General features: G+C 44.8%; 1 protein-coding gene and 1 long non-coding RNA gene across 7 annotated transcripts in view; one reads left to right on the top strand and one right to left on the bottom strand.

Annotated features, from left to right (window-relative positions):
- Positions 1 to 4,439: 4,439 nt before the first annotated feature.
- Positions 4,440 to 25,305, top strand: part of LOC100681856 — a 38,765-nt gene continuing 17,899 nt past the window's right edge. For 2 of the 5 annotated variants that reach the window (XM_029067985.2, XM_029067982.2), the window contains exons 1-5: positions 4,441 to 4,745; positions 5,327 to 5,381; positions 15,547 to 15,861; positions 21,026 to 21,292; positions 25,034 to 25,150. In XM_029067985.2, coding sequence (XP_028923818.1) covers positions 4,725 to 4,745; positions 5,327 to 5,381; positions 15,547 to 15,861; positions 21,026 to 21,292; positions 25,034 to 25,150 — 775 coding nt within the window. In that variant the 5' untranslated portion in view covers positions 4,441 to 4,724. Of the gene's footprint in view, positions 4,746 to 5,326; positions 5,382 to 15,546; positions 15,862 to 21,025; positions 21,293 to 25,033; positions 25,151 to 25,305 lie in introns of all 5 variants that reach the window. The other 3 variants (XM_029067986.2, XM_029067983.2, XM_029067984.2) reach the window with 3 other exon arrangements.
- On the bottom strand, positions 5,949 to 17,891 carry LOC114812940. Of its 2 annotated transcripts, XR_003760552.2 has the most exons (6): positions 17,738 to 17,891; positions 17,231 to 17,311; positions 8,116 to 8,240; positions 7,546 to 7,775; positions 6,294 to 6,433; positions 5,949 to 5,992 (listed from the first exon to the last, which is right to left on the bottom strand). It is a non-coding gene; the product is annotated as an uncharacterized LOC114812940 (long non-coding RNA). The 2 variants fall into 2 exon arrangements; XR_003760553.2 differs by lacking the exon at positions 7,546 to 7,775.

The following is a 25,305-nucleotide window of genomic DNA, read 5'->3' as shown; positions in this document are numbered from 1 at the left end:
GTAGAAGGGGAAGCAGAAGAAATAGGAAAAGAGCTTGAGCTTTGATGACAAAGGAAAAGGATCAAATGGATATGGGCTACTCTGTGGGAGAATGAGTGATGAATATCAGTTTAATCAGCATATGGCTTTAACCCTCATATGGCTACTAGGCTGCTCTTTGTTACTCTGACAAACTGGAAATGGAATGGCTGTGTATGTTTGAAATGTGTTCGGGTGAGGCTACGGCCTCTGTATTTGTCATCAAATATAATGATAATAATAGATATTGCTACTACTGAGCGCCCTGGGGTACAATAAACCATTCTTTAGGAATAAATGCGTAATAGGCTTAGTGAAACCTGCCTCAGATATGCATTACACAGTAGTAGTAACTTGTGCAAGTTGCTTAACTTCTCTGTGCCTTAGTTACCTCATCTGTAAAATGGGCCTTATGTGGAACGTGGACTGGGTTCAACCTGTTACCTCGTATCTACCTCAGCACAAGGTATAATGCCTGGTACATAGAAAGCGCTCAACAGATGCCATAAAACAAGTAAATGCTTATTATGTGTGACTTACTGATTGCATATGGTTGTAATCTGCCCTGTCTCCTATTTCACTGTCTATTTCCTCCACTGGATTGTAAACTCCTTGAGGGCAGGGATCCTGTTACTCTGTCCACCTCACCCAGACTCTCAATACAGTGCTTCGCACCCCTTAAGCACTCAATAAGTACCATTAGTCATAGTGATGATGGGAATGGATGGTAGTGCAGTGGTCTGCACACAATAAGTGCTCAGTCAATACGATTGATTGATTGACTGTCTCCCCCTCCATACTGTAAAATCCTTGTGAGCAGGGAACATGTCTGCTAATTCTGTTGTATTGTGCTCTCCCAAAGGTTAGGTACAGAGCTCTGGTAATTACCCTGAAGCCGTTGCTGACCATCCAGATCCAGAACCCCCGGTCCAGTGAACCCCCAGAGAACAACAGAGTCTCCTCTCCAAGTGATCTCAACCTGATCAGATCATCAGCCTTCGGAACCATGGCCTATCCGCCTGCCAACCTGAAATACGGGACATTCTGGAATTCTGTAGACTGTGAGCTTGTTGTGGTCAGGGATTGTCTCTCTTTATTGCTGTATTGTACTTCCCAAGTGCTTAGTACTGTGCTCTGCATACAGTAAGCACTCAATAAATACGATTGAATTGAATGAATTCTGTCATTTACCTCCCCAGTCTCACCATGACTCTTCAATATCCCCCCTCCTGTCTGCCCATCCCAATCCTCACCTCCCCCCCCTCCTCTGCCCCCAACTCACCCCTCCCCTCATGCCACCCCTTCCCCATAATCCCGCTGTGCCAGCGCCACACCTCGTCCCCCTCCCCCCGTGCTGGCCCCTGGCAATTTAGTCCCTGCCAAACCCTCCCCACTCCCTGTGCCATCTCCCCTCACTCTCCCCGGTCCATAGCTGCTGCCAAGTGTGGTCTGTGGAACCCCTGTTCCATCATGGGGAAGCTCCCCTTCATTCTTGAGCTGTTCCTGTCTCAGTCACTCCTCCTCCTTGCCATCACTGAAATCTGGCTCTCCACAGATGACATGGTCTCCCCTGTTGCTCTTTCCAGAGGAGGCTTCTTCTTCTCCCATTCCTCCAGACTCACTAGGAAATGAGGAGGCGTTGGCTTCCTTCTTGTGCCCAGTGCCGCTTTTGCACCCACTTCTCCCTTCTTTTTCTTTTCCTTCCTTTGAAGCTCATACCAACCACCTCTACTATCCCTCCCCACTTCCCCCACAGATTCTAGTAGCTGATATCTACCTCTCCCCAGGTTCCACCTCCAACTTCTTTAACCATTTCGATCCCTTTCTCATGTTCCTTCTCTCTTTCTCCAAGCCAGTTTTGATTCTTGGAGACTTCAATATCCACATTGATGTTCCTGATGACCCCTCAGCCACCCGCCTTCTATCGCTCCTCAATTCCACAGATCTCCTTCTCCATCCCACCTCCCCATCTCACCAACTTGGACACACATTCAATCTCATCATCTCTAACCACTTCACAATCTCTACTCTCATCAACTCTGAAATCTCTCTCTCTGACCACAACCTTCTCACTTGTCTCCTGCCCCACACTCTTTCTCCCCAAAAATCTTTGTTAGTCCCCCACAGAGACCTCTGATCTCTCATCTCCATCCATCTCTCTGAATGCATCACACTCCAGCTAGTCTCCACACCCAAACTACCGTGATGACCAAATAGACGTTCTCACCACCATTTATTCATTCATTTATTCGATCATATTTATTGAGTGCTTACTATGTGCAGAGCACTGTATTAAGCTCTTGGAAAGTACAGTTCAGCAATAAAGAGAGAAAATCTCTGCCCACACCGGGCTTACAGTCTAGAAGCGGGGAGACAGACATCAAAACAAGTAAACCGGCACCAATTAGATGTTCTCAATACCTCCCTCTCTACTGAATTCGACTCTCTTGCTCCCCTATCCCTTTGCCGCTCTTGTACCACTTGTACCACTAACCCACAGCCCTGGATCGCCTGCACTGTCCGCCTCCTTTGCTCCTGTGCTCGAGAAGGTTAGAGGCACCCAGAGGAGCCAAGTGTGTGGGTTGGGTTTTAGAAAGAGAGAAGTGAGGTGAGGTAGGAAGGAATGAGGTGATGGGGAGCTTTAAAGCCAAAGGTGAGGAGGCTTTGTATGATATCGAGGTGATAATAATAATAATAATGTTGGTATTTGTTAAGCGCTTACTATGTGCAGAGCACTGTTCTAAGCGCTGGGGGAGACACGGGGGAATCAGGTAGTCCCACATGGGGCTCACAGACTTAATCCCCATTTTACAGATGGGGTAACTGAGGCCCAGAGAAGTTAAGTGACTTGCCCACAGTCACACAGCTGACAAGTGGCAGAGCTGGGATTCGAACTCATGACCTCTGACTCCAAAGCCCATGCTCTTTCCACTGAGCCACGCTGCTTCTCTAATGGTGGATAGGCAACCACTGGATATTTCCGAGGAGGGGCATGACATGTCCTGAACGTTTCTGTAGAAAGATGATCCGGGCAGTGGAGTGAAGTATGGACTGGAGTGGGAAGAGGTAGAAGGTTGGGAGGTCAGAAAGGAGGCTGATGCAGTACTCTAGGAGGGATAGAATAAGCGGTTGTTTTAATGTGATAGCAGTTGGGATGGAGAGGAAAGGGAGGATTTTAGCAATGTTGTGAAGGTGAGAACGACAGGATTTGGTGATGGATTGGATATGTGGGCTGAATGAGAGCGGAGTCAAAAATCATGCCAAGGTTATGGGTTTTTTTAAGGTGCAGAATGGGGTCTGATATACATGTGGAGGGAGTGGCATTTAATAATAATGATGATGATAGTATTTGTTAAGAGCTTAGCATGTGCGAAGCACTGTTCTAAGCACTGGGGGAGATACAAGGTGATCAGGTTGTTCCATGTGGGGCACAGTAAATCCCCATTTTACCCAGATGAGGTAACTGAGGCACAGAGAAGTTAAGTGATTTGCCCAAAGCCACACAGCTGACAAGTGGCTGAGCCGGGATTAGAACCCACAGTCTCTGACTCTCAATCCCAGGCTCTTTCTAACTAAGTCACCCTGCTTCGAGAGGAGGCAGGAGAGATCTCCTCTGGAGATACAGGTGGGAAGGATGGGAAAGTGGAAGAGGGAGCCAGGAGGAGGAAGAACCGAGGAGGGGGAGGGATGATTTTAAGGAACTCACACCTGATGGTGTTAATTTTCTTAATAAAGTAGGCATCCAGGTCACTGGGGGCAGGGGATGGGGTTGGCTCGGGGAAACAGACATCAAAACAAGTAAACGGGCATCAATAAAAATAAATAGAATTATAGTTATATGCACATATACGTAAGTGCTGTGGGGCTGGGAGAGGGGGGAAGAGCAAAGAGAGAGAAGTTGAGGTGACGTGGAAGGGAGGGGGAAATGAGGGAAAGGAGGCTTAGTCTCGGAAGACCTCCTGGAGGAGGTGTGCCTTCAGTAGGGCTTTGAAGAGGGGAAGAGTGATTGTTTGGTGGATTTGAAGAGGGAGGGCATTCCAGGCCAGAGGTAGGTCATGGGTCAGGGGTTAGCGGCGAGACAGGTGAGAATGAGGCACAGTGAGGAGGTGAGCGGCACCAGAGGAGCGGAGTGTGTGGGCTGGGTTGTAGGAGAAAAGGGAGGTGAGGTAGAAGGGGGCAAGGGGATGGAGAAATTTGAAGCCTAAAGTGAGGAGTTTTTGTTTGATAGAGAGGTCGATAGGCAACTACTGGAGATTTTTGAGGACGAGGTGACATGCCCTGAAAGTTTCTACAGAAAATCTGGGCAGCAGAGTTAAGTATAAACAAGTAGGGAGAGACAGGAAGTTGGGAAGTCTGAAAGGAGGCTGACGCAGTAAGCCGGGGGGAAGTGGGGGGCGGGGACGAGGGGGGATAACTGTGTCCCCACCCTCTAATCTGTGAGCTCGTTGTATCTGCTAAGTGCAGATATACAACTCTAAACTAAACTCTGGGGTAGATCCAAGGTAATCAGGTTGTCCCTCGTGGGATCTACGGTCTTAATCCCCATTTTACAGATAGCACTCTGCCCGCGGAGAGGTCTCCTAAAAAAGAAACAAAGGCGCTCCGCAATCTGCGCATGTACAGTCCTGGTTCTTAGGACCCTCCCTCCAGGCCATCCATCGGCTGGTCTCTCGGACTTCATTTAGTCCGGGAGGTTTTCCTCCTTGATGATGCAAGTTTCTGACCAGGTATTTTCTCCAAGAAAGGCGGCGGCCCTAGGGCGCGGCCTCCTCCTTGCTCCTCCCCTCTCCCGCCCCAGCCCCTAATTTTAACCCTTGACCCCTGCTGCTGCCCCTCTCCCTCCTTCCCTCCTGCATCCTCCCACCCTGCAGGGCGAGGTCCATGCCGCCCCCCCGCTCCCCTTGCCCCCCAATCCCGGCCCCCACTGTCCCCCTATTCCCCCCCACCCCCCCGGGCCCCTGCATGTCCATTTGGGACCCTCCCGGGACATCCCCTTCCCCAGCCAGTCCGTCCCGATCCCTTTGTTTGTGGGGGGGACAAAGGGAGAGTCCGGATTCGTTTTCACTTTTCATTTTGGGGATGGATGCCCTGGGGGTCCCGGGGTGGGTTCAGTGTGGATGGACGAGGGGTCCCGGAGAGGGGGGCGATAAGAATGGCCAAGGGGGGAACCATCTGGATGGACATCGGGCCTCTGGAAGTCCCCTTTCTTCCGCAGCTGCTGTTCGGCTCGGGGTAGCCACCTGTAGTAATAATAATAGTACCGATAATAATAACTCCCACCCGACGTTTCTGTGTTTTCTAAACCCAGGTGTTCTTCCCTTCCATCCTACTGTTGATGCTGAAAGATTTCTCTCCCGGATCAGGTGAGAACAGCGGGGAGCTGGGGAGGTCATTGGAGTCACTCGGGAGGGACCCCGAGAAAAACATTCAGGTTTTTAGTAAACACTCAGATGGGGAAGCACCGTGGCTTAATGGAAAGAGCTCGGGCTTGGGAGGTCGTGGATGCTAATTCTGGCATCGCCCCTTATCGGCTATGTGACATTGGTCAAGTCACTTAACTTCTCTGCGCCTCAGTGACCTCATCTGTAAAATGGGAATGAAGACCGTGAGCCCCATGTGGGACAACCTGATCACTTTGCATCTCCCCCAGCGCTTAGAACAGGGCTTGGTACATAGTAAGCGCTTAGCAAATACCATTATTATTCTTATTATTTCTAGTAAATTCTACACTCAAGATTTCTCATAAACACTCACCCTTTGCTCTCCCCACAGTCAGGAGACTGACACATAAATGAGAACGGTGCTTGGCACATAGTAAGCACTTAACAAATACCATAATTAAGCAACGTGGTATAGCGAAAAGAGCACCAGGCTTGTGAGTCAGAGGTCATGCGTTCAAATCCCGGCTCCGCCACGGATCAGCTGTTTGACTTTGGGCGAGTCACTTGACTTCTCTGTTCCTCAGTTATCTCATCTGTAAAATGGGGAATGAGACTGTGAACCTCACGTGGGACAACCCGATTACCCCAGCGCTTAGAACAGTGCTCAGCACGAAGTAAGTGCTTAACAAATACCATCATCATTATTTTTTTTATTATTATTAATAAAACAAAACTTTTTAGACTTTTTTATTTTCTCTGCATCCATTTGGTACCTCGTTTGATCATTTCCTATCAATCACAAGTGGAGTTAAAGAGAAAATGAGTGGTAGATCTTGGGGAGACATCTCCCCCGGCACCCGCCCAAGGAATGTGGATACTGGTAAATATATTCACCTTTTGTACTCAAAAGATGTCAGTGATGGTCAAGTACCCTTATGTGTGCTGAAATTATGGTACTTAGAGTCCTGGTGGTCCTTTCTTGATTATAGTCAGCCGAGCCGGTCTGTTCAATGCAGTTGTCTCCCGTTTTTCACCTGAAATGTAGTTTTGTCTGAGGCTTTGCCATGCTGCATCCTGAAAATGTCTACTTGGTTGTCCAAAGGCTCCCCAGCGCTCAAAGTCCTAAAGGTTTCTTCCTTTCCAGCAGAAATCTGCACAAAGTGGGTGGCTTGGACTGAGCATCAGGCAGCCCCAGTTGACCCCAGAGCTCCTGATCTTGAAAGATTTATGGGCCATGGCACTCAGCTCCTGCCCTGACCCTGTGGTATTAGCTCAGCATTGCCACTATGCTCTGACCATCTTCCAGAGGGTTCAGTCCAGAAGCAGCATGGCTTAGTGGAAAGAGCATGGGCTTGGGAGTCAGAGGTCGTGGGTTCTAATCCCTGCCCTGCCACTTAGCTGTGTGACTTTGGGCAAGTCACTTAACTTCTCTGGGCCTCAGTTACCTCATCTGTAAAATGGGGCACGTGGGACAACCTCTATCTTTTATCTACCCCAGCACATAGAATAGTGCTTGGCATGTGGTAAGTGCTTAAAAAATGCAATAATAATAATACTTGTCACATAATCCTCTAGACTGTAAGCTCATTGTGGGTAGAGAATGTGTCTGCTATATTATGTTGTACTCTCCCAAGCACTTAATACAGTGCCTTACACATAGTAAGTGCTCAAATATGATGGATAATCCTCTTAATCAATGGTATTTGAGTGCCTACTGTGTACTCTACTAAGCACTTGGGAGAGTAAAGTGTGAGAGTTGGTAGACACATTCCCAGCCCAAAAAGAGCTTACAGTTGAAAGGTTAATGTTAAAGATGAAGTAATAGACAACATGTAACTCTGTGTTGCCAGTGAAGGTCTCTGGATGTGTTTAGGGTTTCTTTGGTACAGGCTGAAACATTATCTCGGAGTTCCTAATTGATTTCACCCTTTGGTTCTGTGATCCTGGCTGCTGGGGGGATCAATTCTTTTTCTGAAGGTCCTTCCTTAGGGACCTTCACACTGGCAATTTGCATGAGCCCACCTGTAGGTACCCATTAACAAAGTTGTGGGTCCAATTGGGTAAGTAAACTGTTTTGTGGCCACGCAGCAGTAAAAGGGTTGTAGTCTGTGGATACACATCGGGTTTAAGAGCAATTATATATTACCTGTGCGGTTCTTTATAGTTGCTGCCGTTTAATCTAGCATCTTCAAGGTTCAGTCTTCCATGGGTTGTGGAATAGGTTATTTAAGTGTTTAGGCAGCCTGTCCCTCTGTGTGTGTGTAGGTCTCAGCAGGTATGCCATCTGGTTTGGCATTTTGGCATTTTCTGGTCTCTGCTGTGGTGATTTTGTCAGTAGTTGAGATAAGCGGCCAGCCTAGTGGAAAGAGAATAGGCCTGCGGGTCGAGAGAGATGAATTCAGTTTCAGTTCTGAATATGCTACTCAGTTGTGGGGTGACCTTGGGCACGTCACTTTTCTTTACATCGCTTTCCTCATCTATAAAATAAGGATAAAGTATCTGTTCTCCTCTCCTTAATGTGAACCCCATGTGGAACAGGGACTGAGTCCAAACTGATTATCTTGTATCCACCCTTGAGCTTTGTATAGTGGTTGGCACATAGTAAACACTTAACTAAGAACAATATTTATACCGTGATTATTATTGCATTGGATCTATCCCAGCCCTGGGTACACTGTATCCTCTTAACAAATATCCCAATTATTATTATAAATACCATGTTTCTGCATGCTGGGAGGTTTTAATGTTTCCAACTCTCCGGGAAGGTCTTTGAATTCACCAGGTTACAAGCATCCTTTGAAGCGATCACTCAGAAGATGTTCCATTTTGATGTGGTCAAGCCTGGAAGTCAATTGATCAGTTATATACTCAAGTAGACAAACTACTATGATATGCTCTAGAGAGTCAGTATCGTACCAAGGCCTGACGATATGCCTGCAGTTTTGTACACCACATACAAAGGTTTTTCCCTGGCAATTCATTCATCCTTAACCTGTTCTTAACTCAGCAGCGTGATCTAGTGGAAAGAGCACAGGCCTGGGAGTCCAAAAAAGTGGGTTCTAATACCAGCCGTCTCACATCTGCTGTGTGACCTTGGGCAAGTTACTTATCTGGGCCTCAATTCCCTCATCTGTAAAAAGGGGATTAAGACTGTCAGCCCCCTGTGGGGCAAGGACTGTGTCCAACCCGAATATCTTGTATCTACCCTAGTGCTTAGAACCGTGCTTGCCACATAATAAGCACTTAACAAATGCAAATATTACTGCTTCTCACCGTTACTGAAACCCGACTCTCCCTGGATGACACTGCCTCCCGTATCGCTCTCCCTGGGGGGCAACCGCATCCACTCCCCAAGATTCACTGGGAAAGGGGGAGGAGTTGGCTTCCCTCTTGCCCCCTAAATGCCGCTTTAATGCATATGTATGCCCCCATCCATCTCTTTCCCTTCATAATCACCTGACCATGTATTTTATTGTTAAAATTAAAATGTCAAGTGGGATCTTCCTAAAATCTTCCCCACTCCTCTCTAGTCCCTTCTTCCCTAACTCTCCCACCCTTCCCGGCATTTTCTCCAGAGGATTGTACATTCCAAGTGCTTAGTACAGTGCTCTGCACATAGTAAGCCCTCAATAAATACTATTGAATGAAATGAATGAATGAATCACCCCCCTCCTCTCAAATTCTACCCCTTCCACCCATGCTTCTGAGCCCATCTTCTTGCCTTATCAAAGTAATTCCCCTCTCCCTGACACTATTTTGCACTACTTGCTTTCCAAAGACTCCTTTCCCACTGTTTTCAATCATGTCTATGGATTCCCTATTGAAAAAAAAACAACCCAAAAAACTGCTCCTTTGACTCCATGGCACCCTCCTGATATCATCCCAACTCCCTTTTTTAACGATATTTGAGCAATTACTATGTGCCAGACAGTGTACTAAGTGCTAAAATAGATACAAGACAATCAGGTTGGACAAAGTCCCTGTCCCACATAGGGCTCACAGTCTTAATCCCTTCTTACAGATGAGGTAACTGAGGCACAGAGAAGTTAAGTGACATGCCCAGGGTCATACAGCAGACAAGTGGCAGAGTCATGTTTGGAACACAAGTTCTCTGACTCCCAGGCCTGTGTTTTTTCACTAGGTCCCCATTCCTTGCCAAACTCCTTGAGTGAATTTTCTGCACTCGCTAACTCCACTCCTTCTCATCCAACTCTCTCCTCAACCTACTGCAATCTGGTTTCAATCCCCTCATTCCACAGAAACAGTCCTATTTAAGGTCACCAGTGACCAATAACCAGTGACCAATGAGAAGCAGCGGGGTTTAGTGGAAAGAGCATGGGCTTGGGAGTGAGAGCTTGTGAGTTCTAATGCCGGCTCCACCACTTGTCAGCTGTATGACTTTGGGCAAGTCATTTAACTTCTCTGTACCTTAGTTACCTCATCTGTAAAATGGGGATTAAGGCTGTGAGTCCCACATGGTACAAGCTTGTATCTCCCCTAGTGCTTAGAACAGTGCTTGGCACAAAATAAGCGCTTAAATACCATCATCATCATCATCTTCTTGACAAATCCAATGGCCACTAAGCAATCCCAGCCTTTCTACTGCCTTCAACACTGTAGACCAACCCCTTTTCCTGGAAAATCTCCTGCCTCCTCCTTCTCTCCACTCAGCCCTTATTTCATTCTGCTGCCTGGATCATTTATCTAAAAAAACCTTTCAGACCAAGTCTCCCCACTTTTCAAGAACATCCTGTGGTTGCTCAGCCACGTCTGCAACCAATACAAATATACCATCGACTTTGAAGCAATCAATCAGCTCAGCCCCTTCTTCCACATGGTGTTTTGGGTAGTCAAGGGCCTGGGAGTCAGAAGGTCATGGGTTCTAATCCTAAATCCACCACTTGCCTGCTGTGACCTTGAGCAAGTCACTTCACTTCTCTGTGCCTCAGTTCATTCATTCAATCGTATTTATTGAGTGCTTACTGTGTGCAGAGCAGCATACTAAGCACTTGGAAAGTACAATTCGGCAACAAACAGGTAGAGACAATCCCTACCCAACAACAGGCTCTCAGTCTAGAAGGGGAGACAGACAAAACAAAACAAGTGGACAGGCATCGATACCATCAAAATAAATAGAATCATAGATATATACACATCATTAATAAAATAGAGTAATAAGGGATTGAGACTGTAAGCCCTATATGGGGTAAGGACTCGATTTGCTTGTATCCAACCCAGTGCTTAGTACAGTGCTTGGCACACAGTAAGCACTGAACAAATACTACATTATTATTATTATCCTTACTGCAACTTGCTGATTTCCTACTCCAGCTCATGCATTTCACTCCTCTAATGCTAACCACTCACTGTATTTTGATCTCATTTATCCTGCCGCCAAACCCTCTAACTCATGTCCTGCCTCTGGCCTGGAATTCCTTCCCTCTTCATATCCAACAGTCCACTTCCCTCACCTTCAAAACCCTCCTAAAATCACATCTCTTCCAAGAGGCCTTCCATATCCCATTTTCTCCCTCAGAACTGAAACTCCCACTTCATATCCAATAGTCCATTCTCCTCATCTTCAAGTCTCTCCTAAAATCACACCTCTTCCAAGAGGCCTTCCCTGTCTAAACCTCTTTACCTTGTCTAAACCTCTATCTGCACTCCCTTCTGCATCAACTCTGAACTTGGCTGGGTGCATTGAGTTTTGCTGCAACAAGTCAACAAGTTTTGCCAGGTTAACCCAGTTGTGGGTGCCTAGAAGGGGAGGAGGAGCAAGATTTGGGGTACAGGATTGGAGCATGCAAGGGAGCTTTAGAGTATAAATTTCTCGAGACTAGGGAAGGGATTATTTTATTCTGTACTTCCCAAGCCCCAGTTTAGTGTTTCCCTGACAAAACCTTTATTTCCCCCATCTGCACTCCCTTTTTTGTCAACTCTGCACTTGGCTGGGTGTCCAGAGGGGAGTGCAGATAGGAGAAATAAAGGGAAGCACTTTATTTAGTTAGAATGGTGTCTTTCAGAGCCCTGAACCAGGTGCTTGAGGAACATTCAAATTAAGTAGAAAATGTGTCCCCTGCTCTTAAAGAGCTTACAGTCTACTGGGGAAGAGTGGAGATAAAATGATGAGTGTGTCATAGTTAAAAAGAATGAATAAATAACAGCTAAAATGAGCGTTGAGGTGCCTAATGGAATTTCAACAGTGGGAAAATAGGAGGATTATGAAAAGAATGCCCTTCAAAGGTGGCAGCAGTGAAGACACTCAACAAGTTATGTCAGGCTGACCCAGTTGTGGGTGCCTAGAAGGACATAGGAGGGGTCAGATATGAGGCACAGGAGTGGAGCATGCAAGGGAGCTTTAAGAGTATAAGTTCCTTGAGACTAGGGAAGGGGTCATTTTATTCTGTACTTCCCAATCCCCAATTTAGTGCTTCTGCTAATACTACTATGGGGAAATAAGGTATTGGGAAACAAAGTTATGGAAGAAAAGAAAAGGCTCAGACAGAGCTAGTTTCCAGCACTGGGTCAGTTCGGCATTGGCAGAGATGGAGAATAGGAGAATTTGGAGATGAGGGAAGGGTCAGGAAGCCATTCAGGTCCTTTTCAAAGATGGAAGAGCAGGCTGAGGTGGGGAAGGGACTGAAAAGGCAGGAGGTGGTGCTCAACTATCAGGGGGAAGGAACCTAGTGTGCTGCACTTCACTTCACTCTGCTGACATGTAAGCCACCTTTGTGCCTTTCACACTCCTGTGCCTCAGTTGTAGTGCCTCACTCCCCTGTACCATCACACAAGGGGCTCTAGTGCCTTCCTTCCCTTTGTTGCTAAGCATGTGGTTCTAGCACCTGGAGTTCCCATTCCATTGTGGCCTTTGGGAAAGACATTCTGGGAGACACCTGGAGCTCTTCACTTCAGAGACAATGACCCTGGACTCTAGCTCAGCGTTAAACTTTCACTGACTGACTTAAACACTGTTTAAGTTCTGTTCTCTCTCCAAACTATGGTTAGCTAAGGGGAGATTAATACAGAAACCTGATTTGCTTGTAGGTTATCAAAATTAAGCTCCTAAGCGGTTCCAAGCGACATCCTCGTTCAGAATTCCAACACCCCAAAGCCACCACTGCTTGTGGAGCATCATCCTTCTGAATAAAATGAACTCCTTTCTTCTTTTCCCCACTTATCATTCCTGTCTCTGGCTGCCATGGAGCTGGGAATAGAGGAGGGCCACCCAGCTATCGTCAGTCAGTGATCTTAATTGAGCAGTTACTGGGTCCAGAGCACTGTACTGTTTCAACACTGTGTTTATCATCCACATCAGCAATGGGACTTACTGGACATCTGTGCGTGTGAAACTGTACTTTGCATTGGAAAGTCCTTCTGATGAAATAGGAGCCATCCCTGTCTTCTAGAACAATCTAACGGGGAAGATTTGCACTTATTCACCTCGTCCCCTTCTACCTCACCCCCCGATTTCCTAACTCCAACATAGCCCACACACTTAGCTTCTCTAGTGCCAACCTGCTCACTGTACCTTGATCTCATCTGTCTTGCCACTGACCTCTCACCCACATCCTGCTCCTGGCCTGGAAACCCTCCCTCTTCATATCCGACAGAGAATCACTCTCCCCACCTTCAAAACCTTATTATGGGCACATCTCCTGCAAGAGACCTTCCCTAGCTAAGTCCCCACTTCCTCTTCTCCTACTTCCTTTTGTATAGCCCTTGCACTTTGATTTGCTCCCTTTATTCCCTCCTCCCTTGGCCCAACAGCGCTTATGAACATATCTGTAATGTATTTGCATGAATGTCTCTCAACCCCTCTAGACTGTAAGCTCTTTGTGGGCAGGTAACGTGTCTATGAATTCCATTATGTTGTACTCTTCCAAGCACTTAGTATAGTGCTTTGCACAAAGTAACTCCTCGATAAATACCATGGATTGATTGGAAGGTAGAAAAAGATTAACTGATTCAAATGTTTAATTTGAAATTAAAGTTCAGCTGTATATTTGCACTGCTCACCAGCCAAACTACTGGCCATTCACTGACCCCTAACTATAAGTCCTTAACATCTTCACCCGCTTTTCTCCAAAAATGCTGGTTCTGACCCTTCTGCTGCATCTCACTGCTTCACTTCCTTATTCAAGGAGAAGATCACTGCCAACTTGCATACACTTCCTTTTAGCAACCATCAGTAAGTTTCTTAGGTTGTGAGCCCCCTGAGGGACAAGGACCGTGCTTAATTCCCACCTGTGTATTCTCTGTCAGTGCTTAGCAGAGTGCTCTGCCTACACTGAATAATAATAATAATGGTAGTTGTTATGCACTTACTATGTGCCAAGCACTTAATTAAACACTTAATAAGTACTATTTCTACTACTCTGAGTGTGAGAGTGTGCCCACCTTTTCCTCCCGTGGATTGCTACTCCTTTACAATTGTCCATCCAAGTAACCCCACTTGGGATTCTATTCCATTCTGTCAATCCCAAAACTGTCCCTTCCCTAACACCCTCTTTCACCTTTACTGAATTGCTATCTTTCCAACATGCCCAAATTTCATAGATTTTTTTCTGAAAGATAACATCCTTCAAATACCACCCTATCACTCTTCTGCCTTCCCTTCCAAACTCCAAGGCTATTCATGAATGAATTGTATTTACTGAGCACTTAATGGGTGCAGGGCACTGTACTAAGCGCCTGGGAGAGTACAATATAACAATAAACAGATACATTCCCTGCCCACAATGAGCTTACAGTCTAAAGTGGGATACACACTTTAGTATAAATAAATAAATTATTCATGCAATCAGTCATATTTATTGATTACCACTTGTCTGCTCTGTGACCTTGGGCAAGTGACTTCACTTCTCTGTGCCTCAGTTTCCTTATTTGTAAAATGAGTATTGAGACTGTGAACCCCACGTGGGACAGGGACCGTGTCCAACCCCATTTGCTTGCATCCACCCCAGTGCTTAGTACAGTGCCTGACACATAGTAAGTGCTTAACAAATACCATAGTTATTATTGAGCACTTAATGGGTGCAGAGCACTGTACTCAGTGCTTGGGAGAGTAAAGTGCAACAATAAACAGACACATTCTCTGTCCACAATGAACTTACAGTCTGGAGGGTGGGAGAAACATGTAGGGGTGGGGGAGGGGAGAGAGAAATTACAGATATGAACATATGTTCTGTAGGACTGGGGTGGGGGTGATGAACAAAGGGAGTATAGTCAGGGCGATACAGAAGGGAGTCAGATTCTGAAGGTTTCCAGTAAGGGTGAATGACAATTCATTCATTTGAGAGTACTTAATGAGAGCTTCCTATGGACAGAGCATATACTAAGTTGAGTATATTTGCCCAGGTGAGATGCTAAAGAGTAGTTTCTAAATGTACATCCTCTTCCAGCTTTACAACATAGTTTCAACTTTGCATCACTACCTACCTTTATGGCATTAACTCTAGGGGCACAGTTTTTAAAATGATAAACTGTATCAGTGAGGGGAGGAAATTCTAAAAAAAGGTGTGGGGACAAGCGATGAGCTTACTAGACTTCGTTGTGGGCAGGGAAAGTGACTACCAACACTGTGGCACTGCAATGTCCCAAGGGCTTAGTACAGTGCTCTGCTCACAGTAAGTGGTCTTGCAAAGTTTTCAGATGTGTGATTGTACTTATCTCTTCCCCTTCCCTGTAATTTATTTTGGCGACTGTCTCCCCTACTAGAGTGGAAGCTCCTTGAGGGCAACAGTCATGCCTGATAGCTCTATTGTTTTCTCCCAGTTGTTTGGGATGGTGCTTGGCACAGAGTTAAGCGCTAAGTATATTGATAAATTGATATGTAGTTAGAGAGTTGTTCATTTTTATGGGTCTGAGTTTGGAATTTTCATTTTTGGTCACTACACTACATTACATTACATTCCTTCCCTTCATGTAACCCTTTTGAACTTGATTCCTTGTACTCTCTGGCAATTTGACCAGCCCAAATCTGTTTGAATATTGTCATTCCCTTTCAGTTTGATCCTGCCCAAGATTATGCTCTACCCTACCATCCACTCTGACAGCCATACTCTGCGGGCCAAAGGAAAGGAGTTTTTTAAAGCTGATGACTGGCTTGTATTTTCTTGATTTCTCATTTTTTCTTTCTGTTTATCAGCAGTCGAAAGCCTTGAAAAAAGAATATTTGCAGCTGTGGGCTCCTCTGTGCTTTTTCCAGCCCCAGAGATCAGATCACACCTAAAGATCATCCAGTGGGAATTTATCAATAACCACCCTCTTCAGCTCATTGTGGAATATCAATTGGATTCCTCGAAGGCCATTGTCTACGGACCCTATAAAGGCAGAGTTGATTTCAATGAATCCACTGGATATCTCTTGCTGAAGAACGTGCAGAAGAAAGACAATGGCATTTACAAAGTTGTCATCAATTTGGAGGAAAAGAAAGCCCAAAAGGTCTCCCTGACTGTGATAGGTAGGTGGATATATCATTGAATCAATCCATCAGTTAGTTATATTTATTGAGCTTGTACTGTATTCTTGTTCAGTCTGAAGAGCAGAAAATTAAGCAGCAATGGATCTTTTTCCAAAAAAAGGAAAGGAAGCATCTTCACTTGTGGTCATTGTCAGAGTGGCAAAATGTGCTTTTCATACCAGGGACATCGCTAAAATAACACCCTGAAGCAACAGATGGGAAAAGGATACACAGGGGTGGGAAGGTGGAGGTGTTATTCTTGCTTTGGCAAACTGGGCCAAGTGTCACTCCTGACTGCATATACAGTCACTGGCCTGGTTACGTATTTCTATCCCCTAACCTACATAACCATTTCTCCAAATTTAGAAAGCCAGAAAATGGTGGCATTTATTAAGCACATACTATGTTCCTGGCACTGTCCTGAGTGCTGGGATTGGCTTGGGAGTCAGAAGGTGAGGGTTCTAATCCTGGCTCTGCCACTTGTCTGCTGTGTGACCTTGGGCAAGTCACTTAACTTCTCTGTGCCTCAGTTACCTCATCTGTAAAATGGGGATTAGGACTGTGAGTCCCACATGGGACAACTTGATTATGTCGTATCTACCCCAGCACTTAGAACAGTGTTTGGCACATAGCGCTTAACAAATGCCATAATTATTATGATTGTACAAGAAAATCGGGTTGAAGCCAGAAGTGTCAAATCATGACTCAGTGCAAACATAAGTGCCTTAGAGAAGCAGCGTGGCTCAGTGAAAAAAGCACAGGCTTAGGAGTCAGAGATAATGGGTTCTAATCCCGGCTCCGCCACCTGTCAACTGTGTGACTTTGGGCAAGTCACTTGATTTCTCGGTGCCTCAGTTACCTCATCTGTAAAATGGGGATTAAGACTGTGAACCTCACATGGGACAACCCGATTACCCTGCATCTACCCCACTGCTTAGAGCAGTGCTCGGCACATATTAAGCACTTAACAAATGCCAACATTATTATTTTACCCTCTGTGTCCCCAACACATTTTCTGTACTAAAGGTAACCCCCAATTGTATTTCTCTGTCCAGCCCTGAAGGGTTGTGTCATCACCCTATTTATTTTGTTTAATGAGATGTACATCATCCTGATTCTATTTATTTGCTATTGTTTTATAAGATGTTCTTCACTTTGACTCTATTTATTGCCATTGTTCTTGTCTGTCTCCCCCGATTAGACTGTAAGCCCGTCAAAGGGCAGGGACTGTCTCTATCTGTTGCCGATTTGTACATTCCAAGCGCTTAGTACAGTGCTCTGCACATAGTAAGCGCTGAATAAATACTATTGAATGAATGAATGAATGAATGAATGAACACAACTCACCAAACCCCACCATAGCACTTACCCTGCCTCGTCAGCCTGGTTCTGCAACTCTTTGCTTCATCCATCGTGAAAGTGAAAACTGTTCTTGCCTGTTCGGGGGAACCTGAGAAAGAGATAAATTAACTAGTGGGACTGAACCAAAGAGAAGGCAGGTAAAAAGAACACTCAGTGAGTGTAGAATACGTAGAATGCTTTGGGGAGGGGATGAACGAGAGAGAGACTGAGATGAAGAGAGAAACAAACCTCAAAGTAGGCAGAGGTATAAAAGGCAAAGATGTATAGAGGGACAAAAACAGAGTACCTGGAAGTACATTTCAAGATTAAGGGGCTTGCAGTGATGGGGTGGGACTGGGTGGCTGCAGGGATGATGGGAAGATAATGGCTGTAGTGACAGAAGCAAGAGTAGTGATGATGAAAGCAGAAAGGGACAAGTCCAGAGTGTTTTAGGGGAGAAAGGTCAGGGAAATTCCAGTTATGGGGAACCATCCCCTTCTCCCACCCCCACCCCCCCACACCCTACCCCACATACTTGTTTCAGAAGGTCAGAATTCTCCCTGGTCATCCTCTTACTACTTTCTTAAATCCCATCTGTCACCTCTTCTCCGATTCTTCTACCAATCCTCGAGGGAACGATAGGATAGGTGTTGATTGGTGAGAGGCTCCTGCAGAAGAAATATTAAAGACAACTGCAAAAGAATATCTTAAAACCACCCCACATCCTTGATACGTTCATATAGCAGACAGTGCTGCTGAGAAGGGAAAGTCAAAAAAACAAGTGAAATGCACGATAGAGACAACATAAAAAAAAAAGATTATTCACACATTTCTGTTACTGGGGTAAATACAGGGTAATCAGATTGTTGCACGTGGGACATTTTTTATCCCATTTTTACAGATGAGGTAACAGGCACAGAGAAGTTAAGTGACTTGCCCAAGGTCACATAGCAGACATGTGGCAGAGGCGGGATTAAAACCCACGACCTCTGACTCCCAAGCCCGTGCTCATTCCAATAAGCCACGCTGCTTCTCATATTCTATAGAGGAGGGAGAATAGGTATTGAGTCCCCGTGAGCTCGTCTCTAGACTATGAACTCATTTTGGGCAGAGATTGTCTTTATTGCTGTATGGTACTTTCCCAAGTGCTTAGTACAGTGCTCTGGACACAGTAAGCACTCAGTAAATGCAATTGAATGAATGTATTTTTCAGATGAAAGAACTGAGGCACAGAGAAGTTGTGACAATTCGTATAGCAAGTAATTAAGAGAAGGGGGATTTGAACCCAGGTCCTCTGATGCCCAGTCCCGTGCTTTTTCCACTAGGCCATGATGCTTACACGGGAAAATAAGGGGAAGGACAGCAGCAGGTTACCAAAATGAGTCAGCTAGAAAGGCACTCCATTTTAGGAATCAGTTTCTCATCTTCCTCTCCCCAATTTGTGGTCTTCACTCTTCTCAAGCTTTTCTCCCACCCATAACCCATTCTTATCTTGCCTGCCTCTGCTCCTTCCCACAATCCCTACAAACTGGAGCTCCAACTCCCATCCTGGCCAAAGTTGCCAGACCTCAGCCTTCCCCAACTTTCAAAGCCATTTTAAAATTCCACTTCCTTTCTAATTAGTCATCTTTCTCGATTAACTCACAACACTTCAAGCCATGTCAATCTGTCAGCCGATGCAGTCACTTGTGTTCTTTTCGTGCTTATTTTCAGTTGAGGAATTTCTTCTGAGTCATCTCCTTGTAAATATTTTTCTATGTCTTCCCCCGCAGTAGGAAGTAAGGTTCTTAGGAACAAGAAATGTATTTTTCTTAAAATGGTATTTGTTAAGTGCTTACTACATTCCAGGTGTTGTACTAAGGGCTGGAGAAGATACAAAACAGTCAGGTTGGACACAGTCCATATCCCAAATGGGGCTCACAATCTTAATCCCCATTTTACAAATGAGATAACTGAGGCACAGAGAAGTGAAGTTATTTGGCCAAGGTCACATAGCAGGCGAGCGGCAGACTAGGATTAGAACCCGGTCCTCTGACTCCCAGGCCTCTGCTCTTTCTACTAAGAGCCACTAAGGAAGAAGACCGGGCTTCTGTCTTTTAGATCTGTGGATTTCATAGGGAATTTTTGGCTGAGAGAGGCAAAAATTCTTCATCCCAACCACAAAGATAATAGGGGCAAGGAGAAATGAAACACACATGCGCCCATTTGCTACCTGAAAAGCAGCTTTGGTTAAACAAGGAGGGCGTTGGGTAATACGAGGTTTTGAATCATCAGAATTTCCTTCAGAGACTTTGTGGGCAGGAGTCATTTCCCGTCCCTGAAACTCCTTACCATCAGCTTTAAAGCACTCCATCAGCTCACCTCGTCTTATCTCCCTGAACTCCTACTACAGCCCAGACTGCACACTCTACACCTCTAGTGCCAGCTCCCTCAATGTACCCTGATCTCATCTATTTCACCGTTCACCCCTTTTCCACAGACTCTCCCTCCATATTTGCCAGACCTCCACTCTCCCCACCTTCAAAGCATTATTAAGGTCACTTCTCCTCCAAGAGGTCTTCTCTGATTGAGCCCTCTTTGGTTTGTTTTTTCCCCCAGGTTCTTTTTCTTTGCTTTTTCTTCTCTTTTCTTTCCTCTTTGTTCTTACTTCCTTGGGAGTTCATTCTTTTTATGATATTTGTATCCCTTTACTCTTCTGAAAGTACTTTATTGGACTATAAAACTAATCCTAGATTCCAGCGGTGAAAGGACAGAAAGCAAAATACCCCATTTCTGGCTAACCCTAATTAGTATTCTTGGTTGGTTCTTTGAAAATAGTGGAATAAGCAGAAGAGCACTAAATAAAGTGTGTTATCCCAGAGTAAATAATGCAAATTATAGTAATGCATTCCCAAAATAAAAGAAAAATGGAGCACAATAATATAAGTATACTTTATATTAAAATATATATAATTACAAGTAGCAATGCAAATATAAACCAATAGTTAAAGACTTTGAGTTAGATTTTTTAGTGTTCATTTGAAAATGCTTAATTTTTAGAGTGTGTTATCTTTCAAATCCTCTTCAGCAAAAAAGCATCTTGTTCTGTATGCTAAATTGCAATGGGCTTTAATCACTCTATTCAAGTCAGTCACAATAATGGAAAAACACAGGAGTGGGAATCACAAGGCTTGAGTTTTCATTCTGGCTCATTCGGGAGTACTCAGTCTCCCTCTTAGATTGTGACTCTCATGTGTGACAGGTAGTATGTCTGATATGATTGTACTATATCTACCTCTGCGCATGACACATAGTAAGTGCTTAGCAAATAGTATCATTATTGTTATTATTACTACTATTATTATTAATAATGTTGTAATGTTGGTATTTGTTAAGCGCTTACTATGTGCCGAGCACTGTTCTAAGCGCTGGGGTAGACACAGGGGAATCAGGTTGTCCCACGTGGGGCTCACAGTCTTAATCCCCATTTTACAGATGAGGTAACTGAGGCACCGAGAAGTTAAGTGACTTGCCCAAAGTCACACAGCTGACCAGTGGCCGAGCCTGGATTCGAATCCATGACCTCTGACTCCAAAGCCCGTGCTCTTTCCACTGAGCCACGCTGCTTCTCTCTACTATTATAAGAGAGTTCATATAATTGAGAGAAACCAGATTTTGGAGACGACTTGTTGGCTTATAAATGGATTCATCATTTGAAGTAAGCGGATTCTGTGGGCATACATATTATAACCCTCACCCTCTTGTCCGGATAGGTCTATAAAAACCTAGATCTGATTCTTTTTCTCACATTACCTAATACTTAGTTGATCTTCCTACCTTTCAGAGCCTGTGACCCAACCCCAGTTGAGAAGTAATTTGTCCCTGGATGGTTCAACCTTGTGGTTATCCTGTGATGTGTCAGGTGACAGGATCACTATTGTTTGGATGAGGAACGAAGAGCCGATCCCACCAGAGGAGTGTTACCAACAGTCTGAGGACCAGAAACATCTGGGAATAATTAATCTGGAGAAATCGGACTGTGGGAACTTCTCCTGCAATGCCAGCAATGAAATCAGCTGGAGGCAAGCCACCCTGTTCGTTACGTTTGAAGGTGAGTACAGAATGGAGCCTTGGAATAAGAATGAAAAATAACTATAAATAATGATTAAGGCATTTAATCAATCATATTTATTGAACACTTACTATGTGCAGAGCACTATACTAAGCAGTGGGGAGAGTACGGTATAACATAGTTGGTAGGCATGTTCCCTGCCCAGAACAAGCGTAGAATCTAGCGAGGGGAGACAGATTAATATAAATAAATTTAAGTACCTACAATTGTCAAGCACTGGGGTAGATACAAGTTAATCAGGTTGGACAGAGTCCCTGTTCAACATGGGGCTGGCAGTCTAAGTAGGAGAATATAGATGAAGAAACAGGCATACTGAGGTTAAGTGAGTTTCCCAAGTCCACACAGCAGTTAAATGGCAAAGCCGGTATTAGAATCCAGGTCTTCTGACTCCCAAGCCTGTGCTCTTTCCATTAGGCCACATTCTTCTCCGTAATCCCTTCTTTTGCCCTTCAAATACACTTCCTCCCTCTGCCTACAGATTTTTTTCCTATGCAATCTCACCCTTCAATGCTGTGCTCAAAGAGAGAGATACAGAATCACCCAACGGTTTCTCCTCCTAGAAGAGGAACTGAGAGGCCGTGCTGCTTTTCAACTTCATGCCTATGGTACAACAGTAATAATAATGGGGAAACTCTCCAGCCTTATTACAGGTTTCCTTTGGTGTGGACTTTTTTTAACATAATTTTCAAAGATAAAATTTGGCCTCATTTACGGTGCCACAACCTGGCTCCACTTGTATTTTCCTTTAGGCCCTGTAGAGTGGGCTGTGAGATAAGATTTTTGATTTATTAGATGGTGGGGATCGTTTATTTCCAGTGACATCTGGCAATAGCTTCCTTTTGTTATTGGTTACTAGGTGATCCTAGATCAGGCAGGAGGCCCCTAAAATGTTTGACCTGGCTACCATCAAGATAACTAACAGGAGCTTTGGGAACTAACAGCCTTTACCAAGTATTTGCCTGATTTAAGGCTCACAAACTCCAGTAAAGTGTTCCTGTTGACATAAAATCATTCTTCCATCTGGCACTTCCCCTTAATAATTACTCTGGTATTATTATGTGCGTTTACCTCTTATGGTACAGTCCTCCTCCCTGCTGCCTTCTTATTCAACATTATTCATTCATTCAATCGTATTTATTAAGCACTTACTGTGAGCAGAGCACTTTGCTAAGCACTTGGGAAAATACAGTACAACAATAAACAGTGACAATCCCTGCCTGTAATGAGTTCACAGTCTAGAGGTGGGGAGACAGACATCAGACAAATAAGCAGACATCAGTGCAATAAATAAAATTACAGATATATACATAGGTACCCTGGAGCTGAGCTGAGGGGAAGAGCAAAGGGAGCAAGTCAGGGCGACACAAAAGGGAGTGGGAGATGAGGAAAAGTGGGGCTTAGTCTGGGAAGACCTGTTGGAGGAGATGTGCCGTCAATAAGGCTTTGAAGTAGGGGAGAGTAATTGGTGGATTTGAGGAGGGAGGGCATTACAGGCCAGAGACAGGATGTGGGCCAGGGGTCGGCAGCAAGACGGGTGAGATCAAGGCACAGTGAGAAGGTTAGCACCAGAGGAGCAAAGTGTGTGGCCTGCGATGTGGAAGGAGAGAAGTGAGTTGAGATAGGAGTGGGTAAGGTGATGGAGTGCTTTAAAGCCAGTGGTGAGGAGTTTTTGTTTGATAAGGAGGTGGATAGGCAACCACTGGAGATTTTTGAGGAGGGAGGAAACAAGTCTGGAACGTGCTGTAGAAAGATGATCTGGGCAGCGTAGTGAGGTATGGACTAGAGTGGGGAGAGGTAGGAGGTACGGAGTCAGCAAGGAGGCTGATTCAGTCATCTAGGTGGGATAGGATAGGTAGTGGTAGTTTGGATGAAGAGGAAAGGATGGATTTTAGCGATGTTACGGAGGTGAGACTGACAGGATTTGGTGACGGATTGAATATGTGGGTTGAGTGAGAGAGAGGAGTCAAAGATAACGCCAAGTTTATGGGTTTGTGAGACGGGAAGGATGGTGGTACTGTCTACATTCGCAGGAAAGTCAGGGAGAGAACAGCACTGGGTACTTGGGGAAATTACAGAATGGGAAACTAAATCCAGACTGTGCTCTCCAAGAGTTTCCAGTTTCAAGGGGAAAAAAAACCAACCCAAATAACAGTCCTCTAGACTGTAAGTTCTTTCGTTCAGTTGCATTTATAGAGCACTTACTGTGTACAAGACATTGTACTAAGCATTTGGAAGAGTACAGTACAGCAACAGACACATTCCCTACCCACTACGAGTTCACAGTCTAGAGGGGAAGACAGACATTAGTATAAATGAATTAATTACAGATGTATATTTATATATATATAAATATATATACATATATGCCGTGGGAATGTCAGGAAATATGTTCAATAAGTCTTTTGTACTGTACTCTCCCAAACTCTTAGCAATATTATTAATTGTGGTATTAGTTAATGTCTGCTATGTGTCAAGCGCTGTACTAAGCCCTGGGGTAGATACACAATAATCAGTTCCCACATGGGTCTAATAGTCTAATTAGGAAGGAGAATAGGCATTGAATCCACATTTTGCAGATAAGGAAACTGAGGCACAGAGAAGTAAAGTGACTTGCCCATGGTCACACAGTAGGTGAGCGGCAGAGTGGGGCTCCGAACCCAGGTCCTCTGAAACTCAGGCCTGTGCTCTTTCCACTAGGCCATGCTGCTTCTCTCATAGTATAGTACTCTGCACAAAGAACACGCAATAAATACCATTGATTGAAATAATGCGAGACAAAAATTGTAGGTAGTGAAGTGTAGAACATAAAAAATGTTAAAGTATGTTCGAAGCCTACACTGCCTAATACAATGTAAATTAGAAGACCCAGGCTGAACCTAACCTCTACGGTGTACTCCGAAGAATGCTTTGCAAGGCTGGGCTCTCAGATTCTCATTGTCCTACCGACTAACTAAAGTGCCATGCCAAATCTCGCTCCTCAGCATGAAAGAATTCTGAACTGCAATCACTCACACTTATTGGAGAGCCTGGCTGTAACTGAGAAGATAAGGTAGTTCAGCTCCATGGTCTCTGCTGATTCCATATTACTAGGATCTGGTTCCTTTTACTTATCGAAGACACATCTCTTCCAAGAGGCCTTTCCTAACTCATTTCCTCGTCACCCACTCCCTTCTGCTTCAGGTTTGCTCTTGGATTTGCTCCTTATATTCACCTCTCCCATAGCCCCACAGCACTTTTGTATGTATTTGTCATTTATTTAATTATATTAATGTCTGTCTCCCCCTTTAGACTGTAGGTTTATTCTAGGCAGGGAACCAATTCTGTTATATTGTAATAATAATACTTATGGCATTTGTTAAGAGCTAACTATTTGCCCAGCACTGTTCTAAGTTCTGAATACTCACCCAAGTGCTTAATATAGTGCTCGGCACAAACTAAGCACTTAATAAATGCCATTGATTAATTCATCGATTCTCCTAGTCACTCCTCAAGCTGGTTAACCAATTGTCTGATTCCTCTGAGAAGTTAAGTTGAACAGTTACCTATTGGTAAATTTCAGTTATATCAAGGACACAACTGAAAACTGGAAAGGCATGCTGAAGCACTTCTCTCTCTCTCTCCCTCTCTCCTACTTATACCTTCCTTTTTTCTAGTATTTGCTATTTGTAGTCTGTGCTATTCGTCAGCTGACTAATGATGTACTCTCTTTCTGTGCCGTAGGTATCCCAGCAGCCTTGCAGCAAGCCCAGAAAATGTCCGCAGTTGCATTGATGTTGGGAGTTATTGCGGCTCTAGGTTTCGTTTCCCTGTGCTGTCAGTCAGCTAAGCCAAAACCTGGTGGGTAAAACAGCATTGTGACCTGGTGCAGGGTTGGTCTTGCCTCGTGAACTAATGACTCGCAAACTAATGATAATGATAATGTTTTTTAACTGCTTACTATGGGCCAAGTACTATATCAATCGCTGGGTTAGATGAAAGATAGGTCAGACACA

The sequence above is a fragment of the Ornithorhynchus anatinus genome, chromosome 6, assembly GCF_004115215.2.
Source record: "Ornithorhynchus anatinus isolate Pmale09 chromosome 6, mOrnAna1.pri.v4, whole genome shotgun sequence".
Taxonomy (NCBI): Eukaryota; Metazoa; Chordata; class Mammalia; order Monotremata; family Ornithorhynchidae; genus Ornithorhynchus; species Ornithorhynchus anatinus.
The sequence above is the reverse complement of the archived record's forward strand: the minus strand, read 5'-3'. Positions and strand labels throughout refer to the sequence as shown.